Source organism: Periophthalmus magnuspinnatus, chromosome 3 (assembly GCF_009829125.3).
Source record: "Periophthalmus magnuspinnatus isolate fPerMag1 chromosome 3, fPerMag1.2.pri, whole genome shotgun sequence".
Classification (NCBI taxonomy): Eukaryota; Metazoa; Chordata; class Actinopteri; order Gobiiformes; family Gobiidae; genus Periophthalmus; species Periophthalmus magnuspinnatus.
Window position 1 is genome coordinate 8,989,674 of NC_047128.1, and position 19,910 is coordinate 9,009,583.

Here is a 19,910-nt window from a genome sequence, read left to right on the forward strand (position 1 = left end):
GGCGGAGATGGAGCGGGTTACGCGCGCGAAGTCTCATTGGATCGTGAATATGAGCTTGTTTGTGGGCCGCAGTGGCCAAAGTGCCAGGAGTAGTGATAAAACATGTTAGGCCGTTTAGTCCAAACACATTTGTACTCAAGTAAAAGTACATGGCTAATAATATACAATTAAGTACAGCCAAAATTCTACTTTACTAAGCAAAAGTAAAAAGTACGCCTGAAAAATACTACACAAAGTACCAGTTACTTGTTATTTTTAACAGATTGTTATAAACATTTTCGATCACACTTTTATATAAAAGGGTAAAACTACATTTAGTCGTTTTAAACCATGTTCTCTGAGCGCAGGCGATGCTGTTACGTGTGTTAGTCCAGAGAGGAGCAGAGACAGCCGTGGATTAAGACAACTGAACTTGTACAGTACTCTTCTATTAATTAAAATGTGACTAATTACAATTACGTGAACGTGTTTTCTAGTATTGATACCTACTCTAATGCGTATTTAGTTTTAGTATCATTAGTGTCAGTTTTTTGTTACTTTGGCAGCCCTATAGGCCTATACTCAATACCTTATCAAACTCTCATCTGCCCATATGAGTGATTTGTTGTTGCAGTGTATAAACCAACAGCGATGAGCTTATAGTGGGCTAGTCCACCGTACTGTAAACCAGACAAACACACAAGGAAGGTGCGCCCGTTTGACAAACACCGCCACTGTCATTTGTGATATTTTTCACCTGTGACCCTATCCCACCACACAGAAACAGATATCATATTCAGTGTACTTCGTTAGTTGCTCTGGTTTTAAAATGACTTCACTTCATATTTCTTGGATATATGTAAAGAGCAGTTTTTGAGAATGAGCCAAAGGGAACAAGAGGTGTCCCAAAGCTTTTTTTTTTTTTTTTTTTTTTTTTTTTAATTTTATCATTTTACTCGAAGCAGCCACACTATAAACTTTTCTAAATGGCACAAGACTAATAAAATACCTTTACAAATAAACACCTTTATTTAGTTAAGTTAAACTTTAAACTGCAAACTGTCTTTCTGGTGCGTAAACTGTTTCTGTATGTTGGATGGAGTTGTCAGTACCACTACAGTGTTACCTGTATTTTTTTTACTTTTCTTCTCAAGTTTTTTCCTCAAGTTGCCATTTAACTGGTATAAAACTGTGAAAATATTTACCACATCTCCATCCCGTGCGTTATGTCTTGACTCACAGCTGTCTCCCCCGTACAGGGAACAATCCGCGCTCCTAAAGACACCTGAGCTCTATCAATATTTCAGCCCGCTGCTTTGTCTGGACAACCGCACGCACATCTCCGAGCCCCCGGACCGCTCGTGCGTAACAATAACGAAAGCGCATAAAATTACCGCCTTAATTAAACATCCACGCCGCTTTGAGAAACGTCAGCTCACGTTTCCGTGCGTAAAACTGGTGACAAAAGGCTGCATCGAGGCCCGCACGGTAAATAATTCAAGGAGAAGAATAATTACAGTACAAAATTGTAATTATTAGGAGGCGGGTGGGGGGGTCTTACGCTGCGTAACAGGAGAGCGCGCGCGGATCAGGTTTAGTGCATCAGTATTAGAGCGGAGTAAAACTGGCTGACCGTATGACTGCAGCGGGGAGCGAGGAGGGACAGCGGGGTAAAGCACGCGGGCGCCCGCGGATCAGGTGACGCTAATTGCAAAGCAGAGTTCTCTTATGCGCGCGGTAAACGAGAACAAAAGCGCGTCCATTACGTGAAAGACTTAAATCCCAGGCCTGCCAACGTACGCGCGGGCAGGTCACGGCGCGGTGATGGTGCATTCTGGGGCTAACGGCTGAAGACATCGGTCACAGGGTTATATTTGACCCAGAGCCGGTCAGTTACTGAGCGCTTTGGCATCATTTTGTCCTGTAGATACACGCAGTAGAGTTAGACCTCCGCAGTGTCTCTCAAATGCCGCCAACATGGCCAACATTCAAAATCAATCCTTTGTTTTTAATGTTTTTTTTTTTGTTTTTTTTTTTTGTTTTTGTTTTTTGTTTTTTTTTAACGTTTGTTTGCTTTCTCCTATTTTTTTATCGTGAAGGTGAAATCGTTTATGTTACCTGTTAAATTGAGCCAGGCTTTGGGTGTGATGATAATTCATGGGATACAGACTGGCTCATACAGTGGCCTAACTTAAATATTGGAGAGGTGTGTCCGCTGGTCAGGCAGTGCTCTAGTACCAGTGGTGAAAAGTATCTTGTGGCAATAAAAACGTCCTCCGCTTTACCGCGTAAAACTCTTCAAACCTCGTAAGGAGTAGATCCGTTTGATATTCTGTAGTAAACATTTGGCTGTGTTATAATCTCAGACGGGGGTTCTTTCTCCAGTCCACCGTCCGGACGTGCACAATAAGATTAATGCAAATTTGTTATTACAAATAGAGACCTGTTTGGACACTGTGACCATTTGGACTTCTACGTATATTTTAGGTGGCTTAGTGCAGAAGACATTTGCAGTAGGCCTAATTCATAATACTGGCTGATTTACCAGGTGCGCACAGTGCAGATAAAGAGAAAACCAGAACTCCTGTCACGCGTGGAGCTGCGACATTTTAGGCCTCATCAGCTCTATTCTTTATACTTAGAGTTCAAAAGGAATCGTTTTTACACCCAGCCGCTGTGTCCCTGCAGGTGGGTGCTTAGCTTGGAAACTCGTACGAGCGCGTGTACGTGTGTCTCTGCTCCGTGTGTGTGGGTGTGTGTGTGTGTGTGTGTGGGTGTGTGTGTGTGTGTGTGTTCCTGTTCCGTGTGTGCGCGTATATGTTATGTTGTGGTGAAACGAGCTGCCATTGATCCTCTTATTAATAATGAATAGGCGTCAAAGCAGCCAATCAGCAGAGCCCAAACCATCGCACCACGCGCATTTTCTTCTTCTCTTTTTTACATGTAATTACTGGGCTCATCAGTTCAGTGTGCGCGCCCCTACGTGTGCGTGTGTGACAGCGTGGCATCGGGCGTCATCGGCAGTGGTCCACAGTCATTTCCACAGCTTCAGAGAAAACAGTTAAACTCCTCCTCAAGCTCTTTGTCCGAAAAATAACCCACTTTATGCATATGTGTCTGAGGCCTGTGCGCGTGCGTGTATCCGCGTAACAGATGATCGTGAAACATGATCAAGGTGTGCGCGCGCCCGATCCCGTAACGACGATGCCGCTCGTGCAAGACCCGTAGCCGGACATAGTATTAATGTATCATACGTTTCACTATTGTCTCTGTTTTGGGTTAAAATAAGACAAACGATTTGAATACTGCATTTTATATATTTTATATATTTTATGTATTTTAGGCTTAGGCTTACACCATAGGGGTCAAAGTACTGGAGTGTTTATAGAGTTACACTAAACATTGGACACGTGTGAGTCACTTTCTGTGGCCTATTCTCTATTCTGACAAGGGTGACCGAGACTGTGGCCGGGCTGGAGCATTTACACGCGGTTAAGTATACATATATTTACCAAGTGCTCTGAACCAGGCTGTCTGAATTCTTTTGGAATTACTGAAATACAGCAAATTGACTTTTTCTTTCCAACTAATATATATTTAGATTACAATGAGCGAATGTTCCAGCTACTCGGCCCATACGAATATTACAGGCTAGTTGGTAAAATGCTGGAACATAGCGGAACTTTAAACTCCAGATTTCAAACTGTGCCGCTGGAGTTATAAAACGGACAATTGCCCCTGATTGAGATCTAACTGTGGCATTTTTCATAAAGAGAAAAACATGAAACACTTTTGTAATGCCAGTCTTTAACTAAGAACCCGTCCAATGTCACAGAGTTCAGCTGAAGTGATGGCTCAGCTCCGTGCGCGTGTGCGTGCGATGGGGAGGGGCTGGGGAGGCACCGGGGAGGGACGGAGGACACGGGGACATGACAGCACCGAGAGAGAGAGGAGCGAGGTGCCACGTGCCTCCTGAGCGCGCGCCATTCCCCCCCCGCGCGCCTGCAGGATGGAGGTCCGGCGGCTGCTCCACTGACACCGGCCCGGTGCTTTACACGCGGATTAACGCTTCTAGACAATACTGTGACCCGCCGTTGGTCCCTTTTCTCCGGCGAGACTCTGCTGTGGAGCGCGCTTTGGGACAGGTGCGTACCACTCTATTTCTAAACTGCGCTGGCTTTGTACTGATGATGAAAACACGCAAGATTTCATTTATAATTTTGCTTTCAAATAATCCACATGTTAAATTTAAGAGTTTTATTTGCTCTGTGCTTCTCGTGCGTAAAAAGATTAAAGAACGCCTTGTTGTTTTTACAAATTCACGGGAGGATTTTCATTCAGTCTGGCCTTTAAAAAACAAATGGGAAAAAAATACAATACGAACAAATAAAAATGATATTGTACTGATATTTTTTACAAATGGCAAACAAATAATAGCGTCTGTTTGAACAAAACTGCGAGGAACCGTGTGAATTCTACAAAAAAAACAAAACAAAAGAAAAACAAAAAATAAAACAACATACAGACACATATTTTAAACCCTGATTTTAAATGCCTATGCTGTGAAATATATAAATAATGTCCTATATTTAAAATTCTGTAAAAGTCTCCTTGATTTTGAAATGCCGTTACGCGTAAACGTGACCGCACACAGCACGGAGCGGATCACAGTTAAAAGAGCGACACTGAACACACTGGCACTAACGAAGGGTTTGTCTGTTCCGCTGTGCCGCTACACAGATTTTGTTGTTGTTTTAATTTAAGGATAAACTGTATAAGATGGATCAAACGCAAGAGGAGCATTTTGAGCATTAAGCACACATGTAAAACATCTATTGTAATATTTGGCGCACAAAGCACAGCCAAGGCGCAGTGAACCTGAGCCAGGCCCGGTCACCTACTTCAGCTGCTGCCCGGACTACTGTGGTCAGGTGCTTTAATTATAGATAGGACTCGTCTTTTATTAACAGAGAAGACGCGCACTTAGATCTGTATAGTTACCATCAAAGCGGCTTACGGGGTTGCATGTGCTCACCGTTAAGCGCATTGGCGCAGCTCAGCCGGTCTTTCCTTCTGTCTTCATCCTGTCCTGAGTCTTACGGCTCCGTAAACAGCAGCTTCTGCCGTGAGCCGATTTACTCCGAGAAGATCCACTTGTCTTTGCGCACCGGAGCAAAGCTATAGTTTACCAGGTCTGAAAACATAAGGTAACGTAACCTTTTTGGGAAAAACCAAAAATATAAACAGAACATTAGGCCATTAGGCAATAATCCTCTAGACAAAGGATCATGAAAAGGTCACCTTTGATTCCGTATTTCAAGAAACTAAACACGTTTAGTTTTGCATCATATTTGTATTGTTTCATGTGACTGTTTCCCCTCGGGCTGTGTCTGCGTCATATCATTGTGCCAAATGACTCCCAAAGCCCGTCTATTGTAACTGTATGTAGGCTCCGCACAGGTGGGGTCACAGCGGGGCAGGCGGCTCTGTCAGACTGACGTGTGTGCTCTGTGTGTAGGTCTGAGGATGGAGCCCATGGCCCGGCCGCTGGTGCGGGACTCCTCTTCGCCGCTCAAAGACCCTGGCCCGGGTTTGAAGCCCAACCAGGTCAGCGAAACTTCTCTGTACGGTGTGCCCATCGTGTCTTTGGTGATTGACGGGAAGGAGCGCCTGTGTCTGGCGCAGATCTCCAACACACTGCTCAAAAACTACAGCTACAACGAAATCCACAACCGGCGCGTAGCCCTGGGCATCACGTGTGTCCAGTGCACGCCAGTGCAGCTGGAGCTGCTACGGCGCGCGGGGGCCATGCCCATCTCGTCCCGCCGCTGCGGCATGATCACGAAGCGCGAGGCCGAGCGTCTCTGCAAGTCTTTCCTGGGGGAGCACAGCCCCCCGAAGCTGCCAGAGAACTTCGCCTTTGACGTGTCCCACGACTGCGCGTGGGGCTGCAGAGGCAGCTTCATCCCCGCGCGCTACAACAGCTCGCGGGCCAAATGCATTAAGTGCAGCATGTGCAGCATGTACTTCTCCCCAAACAAGTTCATTTTCCACTCGCACCGCACTCCCGAGGCGCGCTACCTTCAGCCGGACGCCGCCAACTTCAACTCCTGGCGCCGCCACCTGCGCCTTACTGACAAGAAGCCCGCGGACGACATCAGCCACGCGTGGGAGGACGTCAAAGCCATGTTTAATGGAGGTAGCCGTAAGAGAACATTGCCCCCCTCCCCGCTGAAAGTCCACGCCTCTTCCAGTGTCGAACCCAGACCCGAAGTTCCCCACAAAAGTATGCGCAGCGAGGACGAGCCGGGACCCGGGGCAGGCCTCGGGGGCGCGCGCAGCTACCCCATAATCCCCGTACCCAGTAAAAGCTTCAGCATGCAGCTCCAGAAGCTGCCTCCACCGCTCTTCCCCCCGCCATACCCCTTTCCCAGCTACGGCCTCTGTCCCAAAAAGAGCGACGAGCCCAAAGCCGTGTCCGGACTTCTATGGCCTACGGCTAAGGAGCTGTACCCGGCCTTCCCGGTGTTCTGGCCCGGAGCTGGGGGCCTGCCCATGCCTCCATACCTCGCCTCTCCGCATAAACCTCCCGTGGAGATGGGCGCGCGCCAAGACCTGGACGACCCCAGAGAAAGGAGCCCGCCCCTGAACCTGGGCCCTGCGCACGAGGAACGCTGCTCCAGCTCACACTCCTCGTGCACGCGCACTGATGATGACCGCTCCGGTGATGAGAGCGCGCACAGAAAGATGAGCTACGTGTCCGCGTTCAGACCGGTGGTGCGGGATGCTGAGAGCATCGCTAAACTGTACGGCGCGCGCTCCGGTCATGTGTCACCGGACTTTATCAGTGAGGGCTCCAGCTTCAGGTCTGCGTCCCCAGAGCGGGACACAGAGGACGAGGACCCGGATGTGGAAGTGGACGAGCCTCAGAGCGCGTCACCGGACAGACTTTCACCTGGAGTGGAGGTCCTGCCAGAGCGCGTGCACAGCCCCGCAGCACCGTGTCCGGAAGAGTCTGCGCTTTCTGCGTGCTCAGAGGAGGACAGACTCACGCGCACCGTCTCCACGCCGCACGAGGTAGGCCCGGAGTAAACGACATTTTAATTGCCCCGGAGGGCCGCCATCAAAGTCCAATCAGTGCTAAACAGCGCCGTGAGCGCTAGCCGAGCTGCGATCAGAAGCTGAGGACACAAAGAGATTTAACTTCAAAGATAAATATACTAGTGTAAATCTAGAGCACTTGAACTCCGCTTCACGGTAGACCCTATAATCATAACGTGTGTTTGGCGCTGATTGGACAGAGCGCGTGTTGTGATCAGGTCAATTATGTGAAGACGTTTCGAAATGACACTAATTACCTTGTGTCATTACGCGTCTTTGTGCGTCTCATTTTACAGGTGTACGCAGCTGAAAAGGACGGCCACGCGCACCCCCTCGAGCCCCAGTCATTTGGAGCGAAACAACTGAGATCCAACGGTGACTATTATTTCCTTTATGAGCTGATAGGCCTATGCAGATGACTCTGGCCTTACTCACGTGACGTGTGCTTGTATTTAGAAGTGCTCCAGGTGCCTGACGTGCAGAACCAGCGCAGCCCGGTGCAGTACGAAGAACCCCAAAACAGAGCAGGTGAGCAGACATGCGGTGTGAGAGCGCGGCCTGGTTGTGTCATAAACACTCAGGTTTAAATGGCGTGCGTGGCTTCTCTTCCAGATGGAGCTTTACGCATAGACATCAGTTTGCACGAGCGAGACCTGGAAAACATGGCGAAAGGTACGATTCATCAAGACCACAAGAAGGGTATTTACAATTTACACATTTAATTATTATTATTATTATTATTATTATTATTATTATTATTATTATTATTATTTATGTATTTTTAAGTTTGCTCACACTGTACAAACTAGAGGCACAAAAATAACACTCATTATTACTGAAAGTCAAATAGGCCTGTTATTATTATTATTATTATTATTATTATTATTATTATTATTATTATTATTATTATTATTAAAAAAACATAGCTGAAGTCATGGATAACATTTAGAATCCACACTAGCTTATTTCGTTTACACAGTTTGGCCTGTTGGGTCAGATTTTTCAGAAGGGACCCGTATGTTGCTGTGTAAGTGTTTGCATGGGTCATTCATTAATTAGAAAAATGCTTCAAATCCATAGTTTTTTATGGCCGCGCCTGTGCCATCTTTACGCACGTTCCGCGCCCACGGCGCGCTAACTACGCCGTGCCAAGATTTCGCGTTCGAGCATTTCCATTTCTTTGAGCCTGGAGTGTTTCCTAGTTGTTAACCACTTAATCACAAGATGTGGGAGTTTTGACTTGTTATTGTACGCACAAATCGTTTAGAGGCTATTAATATTTTAACGAACACAGCCATAAGCCCGAGGCGCGCCAGATAATTATTTTACAATGCTTGGAAAAACCCTGGGACTCCGTTATTATGTGCCGCAGCTCCGGGCTATGCATGGCAATTACCAGAGCAGCAGCGAGAGGCTGGAAAGGCGGCACGGCACTTAACACGGCTGTGGAACCGCACCTGAATCCACCGCTCCCGCTTCATTTGTGCGCAGATCCACATCCGCAAAGACGCGAAGCGTGGGATTTATAAGAACGAACAACTGGAACATGAATGCGTTGGGCTTTTATGTTTATATTATGCTGCGTAAAAACGCCCAAATCGCTGATGGCGTCAGTGCTGTGCAGAAAACAACGCGACATTTCACTTTAATTAAAGCCTATAACACCACATAGAAATAAACAGGACACAACAGCGTCGGCGCACTTCTATTAATTAAAAAGGCTAATTATTGCAAATAATTTCAACCTGATTCTAGATGCTTTTCTGAGCTCATCATTTTAAAGATCACAGCCCGAGACATGCTGGAGATTGTATTGGCTAAAATGAAAATACCGTTGTTGTTTTACTATTATTAAAGTTTCAAATTATGATTAGAGAAGACAGTAGGCTTTAAAGCTTTTGTTAATGAACCTTACAATAGATCTGATGCAAAGTATTTGTGTGTAAAAGGACGCATTCAAATATTGTCACGCTGTAGATCGAATACAATGGACTCAGTTTGCAGTTTTTAAAAATTTCCACAAATATTTGACTTAGGCTTTTAGATGTTATGTTACCACTGTCAGACCGGATCATACGTAACTCTATATATTCTCTCTGATATTTGACTTATTGTAATGAGGTCTTAAGGGGCATTTACTTCATGTAACTGCAATATTTATGCAGGGTATTATTTTATAACTGTACAGGCCTGTTTCAAATATGGACCAAGAAGATGCTAGACCAATTTATATCACTGCTCAAAATGAAAGTAGACACAGAAAAATACACTAGATATTCAAACTTTCAAAACCATTTAATTTTACATAACTACACAACTTTTATCAATGTTTATTTCAAATTTTAATATTTGAGTGTATTTAACCCATATATGTTTTTGTTTGAGAGTGTATGCATAAAACTTGAACTATAGGTTAATCAGGATATTACTAACTCCTTGTTTGAAATGAAATTAATTCTGAGTGATATCCATGCGTTCCATACGTGTATTGTCGTCGAATTATGGTTAGGATTAGACTGTGTTTGTTGGGGGCAAATAGGTCCCTGTGCAAATTCTATATTATTGGATCAGCACTATTGTTTAAAAGTCAGATGTGGGTTCAGATAGGTTAACATTAGGCAAGTTGTCAAGTGCATATGGCAGGCTTGCATGTTTTTATAATGGTTTGGTGGATAGTACCTGTGCTAAATATTTATCATAGTTTTATATCAGTGAAATGGCAGTTTGTGGAAAAAAAGTTGAGATGAAAAGTACAAAAATACAGGAAGTAGTGCTGAGTTCTACTTGGTAAAATGCAAAAATGTACTTTTATTAACAAAATAAAGGTGTTATCATTTATTTTGATCAGTCTAATTATAGTTTACATTAAGATTGTTAGGAAAGAGTAATGGAATTACTACGCATGTCATATCTGCTGTGTCCAACCAGGAAGTCAAATTCCAACCTCCATCAAAATTGTCAAATCAGGAAAAAGTAGGCCAAATGTAAAGCTAAATCTTGTAGTTCTGTGAAATACCTTTTATTCATATGTATAATCTAACTTGTCATATGCACCTCAAGGGGAGACAGTTTGGTCTCTTAGCAACAAACGTTCATATGGAAACAACAAAACCGTCCACCAAAAGATGTTTTAATATTTAATTTAATTAGCTTCCCCCTATAGAGTTATATGGGACATGGTAACTTCAAAGCCGTTTAATAAAAATGCATTTTCCCCCATAGTGACATAAAGATCAACCTTTAAAGTAGCGCCTACACATGCCAGTCTTTAAAGTCTTGTATTTAATGAGATTTTGATGAAACTTACCGAAGAGTTTTTTGATATCTAATGTCAAAATGTATCTTTTAACTAAAAAAATTGATGTAAAATTTGAATTTTTAGGCAATTTTTCAGTCAGATCTACTTTACTCAAATACTAAATAAGATATCCAAAATCTCTGTATATATATTTTTAGTATTGAAATATGTTAACAAAATGAAGCAAGAAATTTAAACCTGGCTCATGTTTCTGTTTTGATTGTCCCAAAAACTGTCAATTTTCTCAGTTTTTCGCACAAAACCTTTTATATTTATTTGAAAATATTACATAGTGAAAAACTTGTAATACATTTGTTTCAAACATTTATGTGAGTAAACTACAGGAGAAGTTTCATATTTATCTCTAAATGTAAGATTTTTACCGGCTCACCTGCAATGTCTGGCTTTAAGGTCAGGATCAGTCTGCAGGAAATTAATGGAAGCCAATTTATTGATGCAAATTCTGAGATTTCCAGGAATGGAAAAACATCCAAAAGTAAAACTAAAACAGTCTGACTATTTTAGATTTACTTTTTGATGCAAAGGAAGTCAATGTAATGTCTCCAAGAAGAATACACATGGAAACCTACATGTGCATGTGTGTGTATGTGTGCAGAGGAGCTCCAGAAGCAGCTGGTGGAACAAGTGGAGCTGCGCAGGAAGCTGGAGAGAGAGTTTCAGCACTTAAAAGGTACATGTTTATGACACTAATGTGGTATGTACAGTGCATGTGGTAGATAATGCTACTTTTTTCATATTTAAGATGAGGATTTGGGGGATTTTTATGTGTGTCATTGACACAGGCAGAGGGATTCTGTTTTAGAATATCTCGCTACTTCCTGTATTTTTGTACTTTTCTTCTAAACTTTTTTCCACAAACTGCCACTTCACTAATTTAAAACTATGATAAATATTTAGCACAGGTACTATCCACCAAACCAAGTCAGAATTAGACAATCCATGACATATACACTTTACACTTTGTATATAGAAAATAGCTGAGGTGTGTCTTATGATCCTGCCTAATGATGTCAATGATGATACAATCTATACATGGGAAAACAGGCCTTTAGTTTGTTTGTGAAAAAATAAAAAGCCCTGGAATGGTCGATCTCTACTGAACAAAAGGTAAAATGTAGATGTTAACTTGAAAAATATCGCTTCATGACATCACAAAGTAGAACAAAGCATTTTGAGCTTTGGAGATGTAGACAGACTAGTAATAAAGGGTTATTTAGACATGTGGGAATGAAACAAAACAACTCCAGGTATGTTTTTGAGGAGATAACAATATTATAACATGGCTCAAAGCTCACAAGAGTCAGTTTTGTGTACTATAGGACCTTTGAATTGCGATGCACATTCACAGAGTGTTTTAGAGCAGAGGCAGGAAGTTACACTTGTGTTTGAGATCTGATGTTTTGAACTAAAAGAACTTTGCTTTTCTTTGTCAGATAATTTCCAGGACCAGATGAAAAGGGAGCTGTCATACAGAGAGGAGATGGTGCAACAGTTGCAGATTGTCCGAGGTACATCCCTCTCCTGTCTCTCTCTCTCTCTCTCTCTCTTTCTTTTTCTCTTTCCCCTTCTCTCCTTTCTCTCTTGACCCATGCCTTTCTCTGCTTGTCTTTTCTCAATCATTCTCCTACTCTTTTCCTCTCCTTTCCTTCTCTTTCTCTTTTTTCCTCTTATCTCCCACTTCTTTGTCTTTCTCTCTCCCCCTCTCTTACACTCCCTTCATTCTCTCTTTCTTTCTCTCCTTGCCCTCCCTGTCTCTTTTTCTTTCCTCCTTCTCATTCTTTTCCTGTCCTCTACCTTTCTCTTTCTTTCACCCTTACATTCTCCTCTTTCTCCCACTTCTCCTTGCCCTCTCTGCTCTCTTGCCCTCTGTTTGCCTCTCTTTCCGCTCTATTTGTCTCTCCCTACCTCCCATTTTCTCTCCCTTTCTCTCTCTCTCCTCTCTCACTGTCTCTGTCCCTCTCTTGCTGTCTGTCTCCTTGACCTCCCCATGCTACTGTCTTTCTCCTTGCCCTCCTCTCTCGCTTCCCTTTCTCTCTCCAACTCTTGCTCTCTCTCCTTGACCTCCCCCCTCTCTCTCTTTCACCCTCTTCACTCCCCCTCTATCTTGCCCCCCTCTCTCTCCCCCCCTCCATCTCTTACTCCCCCCCTTTCTTCCTTCTTTCGCCCCTCTTTCTCCCCTCTCTCCCTCCTCTCTCCCTGTCTCTCCCTGTCTCTCCTCCTTCTCTAGTTTCCCTTCTCACTCTCCACTGTCTCTTTGCTTGCTCTTCCCTCTCCCTCCCCTGTCTCTCCCCCCTCTCCCCATCCCTCTCTCTTCTTTCTCTCCTCCCTCTCTGCCCTCTTTCTGTCCCATCTCTCCCCTGTCTCCCCCCCCTCACTCCCCTTTCTCCCCAGTCCCCTCTCTCCTTTCCCTCCTCACTCTCCACTGTCTCTCTCTCCCCTCACTCCCCTCTCTCCATCACTCTCTCTCCTTTTCCTCCTCTCTCTCCGCTCTCTCCTTTCTCTCCACCTGACATAGATCAATGTTCCTTCTTATTGGAAAAGTGACGTATTGAGGTTCGAGCCTTATTCTTGTAAACGGAAGACATATTTTCTCTCTGTCTCCTCTCAGACCAAGTGATAACCAGTGTTGGGCATCTTACTTCAAAAATGTAATTAGTTATAGTTACAAGTTACTTCTCCCAAAAAGTAACTGAGTTAGTAACTCAGTTACTTTTTGGGAGAAGTAACTAGTTACTAGGCAAAGTAACTATGACGTTACTTATTATGTTAAAACAATAAAAACACAACAGATGTGAACCTTTAACATTTATTTCACTTTAGCGGATTGCCACTATATTGTATTTGTTTACAAGTAAATTATAGAATGTATCAAAAATAAAAAAAAAATATAAAAAATGTTATTTGAAGTGCAAATAAATCAACATGTCACGCAATTTCAGACAACTGTACTTCAAATATTTTCTTCATTATAATACTGAAAAAAAAAATCATTGCAATGTGTTGCAAAACTAAGGTATTCAAAGGTAAACCATGTAAAATAAGACAAAACCTTTAAGCTTTTCTGGCCACACACTGTAATTCTCTGCCCAGTATTCAAATATTAATCACTCTCATTTCAACATAAACTGAACTTTATCCAACTCTTTAACATTCATTAAAAGATACAATCCCGCTAACACGTATCTATTCCTTTATTTATCTATCTATCCATCCAATCAGCTGTCGATGCACGTGTGGACAGGACATCATTTCCCATCATGCATTAAGCGTTTGTAGTCCATGCAGGCGGCCGCTGGCGGTGGAGAGCTGCTGCGCTCGCCTTGCTCAAAAACTTCCCGTTACCGGCGCACAGGTTATGTCAGCGCAAGTCGGTGGCATGTTGGACACAAAACTAACCGGCATGCACCGCGCACCGATCGACGGCGATAGTATCTGCGCCCGCCTCATCTCAAACAAGCCTTTTATCTCACCCCGAGCCGCGTTGCAGCTCCTCGGCTGAGACTCTGATGAAGAGAAGAGTGAACTGAATTAAAAGTAACGCGCCACATTTTATAGTCAGTAACGGTAACGGCGTTAGGACGCTGGGAAAAGTAATTAGTTAGATTACTCCGTTAGTGGAAAAAGTAACGCAGTTAGTAACGCCGTTATAATGTAACTCCGTTATTCTCAACACTGGTGATAACCAAACCCTTTGTGTACTTTAGCGTACTTTGGTGTACTTTAGTGTACTTTTGTGTAGCTGGTCAGGTGCTTTCCTCCTAAATCGTGGTGTAGAAAATGCTCCGGACAGGCCTGTGATATCGCTTACATGCAGCAGACAGAGCCTAATACAGCCTTTAGAGCCCTGGTGTCAGGTTACACTGGTTTAAATAAGGCTGGGAGTACACAGGGGTCAGTCAGCACAGGTCACTCACTGTCCACAAACACTGGACACAGGCCGTGGGACCCTTCAAAGCGCTCTACCTCATTTTTACCAAATTAAAAACATGAAAAGCCGGACTAGTTCATTTTAAACAGTTTGCAGTGGTCCAAAGTTATTTCTCACTTACCTTATGCATTCTAAGCATCGTAATAGCCACCACAATGAGTTCATGAGCACTTTTCACAAGAGATAATGATAACAACAGCTAGCATGCTAACCGTGCATTTCCTGATTCTTGGACAGCTTTAATGTTTTAAAATGTATAATTGTGCATGCTTTTGATCATGCATTGGGGATGTGTTCTAAAAAGTGATCATTAAAAAGGAGATTTCTCAAAATTCTCTGTATTACCACTTGACAAGCCCATGCAACCTGAAGGTTGGTGGTTCAAATCCCATTCTTGACATAAATATCACTGGAGAGCAGTAAGATCCACTGAGCCACAGGTTGTTGGTGCAATTCCAGCTCCCACAGATGAATGCTGTTGTTGTGTCCTTACAACACCTCGCTCCCCAGTGTCTGTGTATACTGGTGTATGAAAGTGTGAATGGGTGAGTGATTCCTTAATATAAAGCACTTGGAGGCTTGAAGGTGGAAACGCTATATAAAAATCTGACTGTTTACCATGTACCATTTATGAATGCGTCCAACGCCGCTTTTTAATTCACCCGATTAAACAGATTTATAGTGAGGCCGATGTTTTGTTTTCATTTTTGTATATACCCTGTTGTAACCGGTGCCCTGTGTTCCAGAAGCTCACGACGCCCTGCACCATTTCTCCTGTAAGATGCTGAGTCCTCGACAGTGCAGCGGAGCCTGCACATTCAAGCCCCCACTGCTGCCCCCCTGAGGACAAACAGCCCACCACCCACACACCACCGGCCCACACTGCCCCCCTGAGGACAACCGGCCCACCACACACCACTGGCCCCCGCTGCCTCCCTGAGGATGACTGTCCCACCACCCACCTAACTCCAGCCCGTGCTGCTTCCCTGAGGACAACCTCCTGACCACCAGCCCCAGGATATTCTACACACCACTTGCCCAAGAAGCTCCCCACCACCAGCCCCACAATGCCCTACACACCAGTGCCACAATGAGCCTCACACCACCAGTCCCATGACGCAACCCACCACCAGCCCTCACGAGATGATGCATTCTCAACAGTGCATTGGTGTGTTCACCTGCACCCCCGATACACCCCACAATGATCCTCACAATACCGGCCCCATGAAGCAGCTCACCACCAGCCCTCACAAAATGTTGGGCTCTCGGCAATGCAGAGGCGCCCCTTCAGGCCGCCTCAGCTGCCCCCTTAAGAAAAAAATACCCCATACCTCCGGTCCCATGACCCACACACCACCAGCCCTCTGCTGCCCCTTAAGAACAACCACCCCACCACCAGCCCCATGACCCACACACTACCAGCCCTCTGCTGCCCCCTAAGGACAGTCTCCCCACCACCGGCGCCAAAAGCCAAAAGCTTCATGATGCCCTCCACTCACCATGTTGCACAGGGGGCTTTTTTACACCAGGAAATGGACAACAGATGAAAACTAACCTGCACTATCCTTGTAATAAGTAAATAAATTAAAAATGCCCCACAACACACCTCACTCCACCACACCGGTCCCACAACCCACCCTGCTCCACCCCACCAACCCCTGCCCTGCTCTGGTCAGCCCTGGACAAAACAGTGGACCTCTACAGACTTTTTCACTCCCACTGTAATTCTCACTGTAATTCTTCCTCTGTAATGATGTGCAATGGCTGGCATAGACTGTGTCCTAGCAACGGTTTTCTTTATAATCTGTTGATGTTTTTAGATTTATTTATGTTTATTTATGGTTTAATTATTTATTCTTTCTCATCTCTGTGTCTGTGTGGGTAAGCACTTTACATTTTTGCATTTGAGAGAGTGATACCAAATGTTTGACCAGGCCACCATGACAATAAGGACAATACGAGCACTTACCTAAACCTGCGATGAGGACAAGTTCCTTTCATTTCTTAAACTTAAAGCAAATTCTTCAAAGTAAGGATGTGCTACGGTGGTTTGCCTGAGGGCCACTGTATTACAGAAATGGGTTTTTGAACAGTTTACAAACAAATGTTCTGTTTCTCAGACAGTGGTCTCCATTGCACAGAGGTGGGCAGGTGCATCAATAGCATTTTGACTTTTTAATATGCTTACATACATTCTCTTTATTTGTCATCACAATACAAGATGGTCACAATACAAGATGGAGGGCATAATTGCATTGGATTGTGTAGCTGATGGACTCATAATCTCCTGTTGTTCTCCTTTTGTAAAATTTGACTCACGATTGTGAGTTAACATCTGTGTTTTTACACTTTTGTAGTACAGCGTCTGCCAGGTGTATGTCTCCATGGAGACACTATTGCTTTGCCTTAAATCCACAGTATGGCATTAAACCTTTACACCCTTTAGTTTATTTCAGTCACACGCAATGTTTTAACATTGGCATTTCAATACATACATTGTCAATATGACTTTGACTGAAAAGTCAGAAGCAAAACTTATAAAATGCCCATCTAGTTTACATGCTACATGCATTTGATTTAGACAAAACAATATAATAACTTTGGTTGCTATGATATTTGCACTTGGAATTCCAAATGCGGAACTCAGCTCCAAATTCTCCCCTCTAACTGCTAGCCTCAATGAGCTTCATTTAACTGGAGCCCTATTTGACTCCCCTGACCCTTTATGTATTTTACAAATAAGACTATATTTAATATTTAAATTAACTAAAATACGCATTAGCTCATCAAACATGTAAAAAGCTAAACATATTTTTTCCTAAATGCAGAATTTTGTTACCGGTAATTTATGTCCAAAAAAGACAAATGCGTTAAACTTGGTTTACAATACAATGACATTATAATTGGCCGTTTTATCTGTTTCTTGTGATGTAGATGCATACAGGAGGTCATGAATGTGCTTTTTAAAGATCTTTACCTACAAAAAGTTTTATTACTTTATTTTACCACTCTCTTTTGTGCAAGTTGCTAAACATATATAGGGAAATGGGAAGCACTCCCATAGGTCAAAAGGCTTCTTATCTATCTTACATTCATTAGTTGTTTTTTGATACTCAAAAATACCTTGAAAAACATATTTTCTTACTGACAGCAGTGTCACCTCTACACAGATCTGACTTGTAATTAGAATTGTGCCATCACTTGCTGTTCAACTCAAAGATAGCTATTTTTAATGCTCTACTGTGGAATATACCAGGTAAAGACTGGACCTATATTGTAAATCTATTAATGGGTTTCAGCTTCCATGAGGGCCTTTCCCCATTCAGAAGATATAATATTTAGTTTGAAATTGTAAATCACTATGGCAACAGCCCTTCTTAAACCCATGGATACAGCAATGTGTTACAATGTGTGAGCTCCCTGGGATACAGAATACACTGGATACATACACTCCAATAATCCAATAAGATGTGAGTCTGGTCAGTCGTCACTCTCCCAGAGATCAGATGGATTTGATTGACAGGTGGATTAGCTAAACATGGATATGCATGGTTTGTTCATATCAAAACAAATATGGCTAATTACAAAAAACAAAAAATAAAGGAAAAAAATCGCAGGGCAGAAAAACATTGTGGATTTCTACAGAATCATGAGTGAGGCACTACACTGCTATGGCAACGGTCTTTCTCAAACCCACGGATACAGCAGTTTGTTATAGTGTATGTGTTTACTGGTGTATGAATGTGGAAAAGGATATATGCATTAATATGTCTGCCCAACCCTGCTGCTTCTACTGATCGATATCTGTCCCATGTCTCTCCATGCTGTTGCTGCTCCAACCTCGGCACCTCTGATTTTCTAAGATCCCACTGTACTACTTGCACAACTGCCACTGCACCTGCCCTCACTGCTCCGTCTCTTCTGGATGTACTTATGTGAATATGATGATGAATAAAGTTTAAAGCCACTTTCCGCTTTACTCTGACCAACTGTGCTCGTGTCGTCTGTGTCAAAGTGCCCCCTACAGGCTTGCCTTCAGAACTGCACCTTTCTATTGCATTGGAGTTTAGAAGGCAAGAGTGAAAAATCAGACTATTATGAATGAAAAGTTTGGTTTACTATTTACAGGCGGCTAAACACTAAACCAGGTCTAAACCAGGATGTAAAGGTAGAGTGTAGGGCTGTAAAAAGTCTTGAAAATAAGATACTAAATGATACTAAAACTATTGAAACTAGATACTCATTTGAGCAGGTATCAGAGCAAATATAAGATCACATAGACTAGTTTATGCCCTTGGACCACCATGGAACCTACCTGGATCAGTGAGGGATAACACAGATATAAGGCCACATGGGAATATAAAAGAAAGTACTGCCATTTATTGATGAAAATCACATTCTATTGTCTAAAGAAAGAGTATTTTCTATTATCATGGTGGTATTAGAACCAGTATTGAGTATCGAGATCCTTATTATCGAAATCAAGTTTGAAATTTTTTTATCATGACAACACTAGCACAGTATAAAACTTTCTGGAGGTGGCATGTCACATGGATAAATCCATGGAAACAGAAAGTTAAAACCATACTTCAAGACATTCCTCATTGAGATAGACAGATTTTATGCCATACTGTGGAGTATTATAGCCAAAGGAACAATATTTCCATGGAAACAAGTAGGAGAAGGTCCTTCTACAGGCCAAATAAGAGTCAGGTTTGTGGAGATGCAAGCCCGCTCACAGTAAGGAGTATGTTTTATAGGTTTTTCAGTGCAATAAAGAGTATAATGGGGGAAAAAAAGCTTTTATTTTAGTCTGTTTTGGCTAAAAAGTTACATATTGTGGCTTTAACTAAGTTCAGAATAAAAGAGATAAAGATAGACTTATAAAAACAGACAAATCATATTGATCCACAAGGGAAAGAAGATGACAAAGAAGCTCACACATCACAGTATTAGAACATAGAATGAATAATAGATGGAGATACAAATCTACAGAAATATATCAAGTAGCAATGGCCTTATTATTACTGTGTGTGTCCAAGTGAAATAAGACAGCAAATATATGCTAAGAAGTTATGATACACACATGACAAAATGTTAATTAATAATAATGATAGTAATATGAATTAAAATTGCAAGCAGTGATAAAGGCCCTCGCCACCCCTTGCGACCGCGAGGTACATGCCACCATGGAGTTCCTGACACAGCTCACAGTCCTGTGTAAAGACACAGCCCTGATTTTCAGACGCTGTGCAGAGGTTCAGGAGCAGGAGGATCTTCTCTGATGTAACTTTCGGTCCCTAATGACGCACTAATAAACTCGTTCATAGATACATCATGAAAATCCTGAGAGGAAATCGCCACAGAAATCTATTTGATGTAGTGTTAAATTTATTAAGAAAGTAGAGCCACAAGTGAGTGAAAATGAGCCAAAACAAAAGTCTTTGGAGAGCTTTTTAACAAAGGGGAAAAGGCCAACTGAGGAACCAAAAGAGGAGACTATGACCTCCAAGAAAAAGAAAGATAAATTTAACAGACAATACCAGGAGTCCTACTTAAAATATGGGTTTGTCGCTACAGGTG

General features: G+C 42.9%; 1 protein-coding gene across 1 annotated transcript; it reads left to right on the plus strand.

The window, feature by feature from the left end:
- The first annotated feature begins 3,981 nt into the window (after nt 1–3,981).
- Nucleotides 3,982–15,171, plus strand: skor1a (SKI family transcriptional corepressor 1a). The gene is made up of 8 exons (XM_055232551.1): nt 3,982–4,124; nt 5,498–7,056; nt 7,377–7,455; nt 7,537–7,608; nt 7,693–7,752; nt 10,995–11,069; nt 11,833–11,907; nt 15,074–15,171. The coding sequence occupies exons 2-8, from the start codon at nt 5,506–5,508 to the stop codon at nt 15,169–15,171; spliced, it is 2,010 nt and encodes a 669-aa protein (XP_055088526.1). The 5' UTR covers nt 3,982–4,124; nt 5,498–5,505.
- The last annotated feature ends 4,739 nt before the right edge of the window (nt 15,172–19,910 follow it).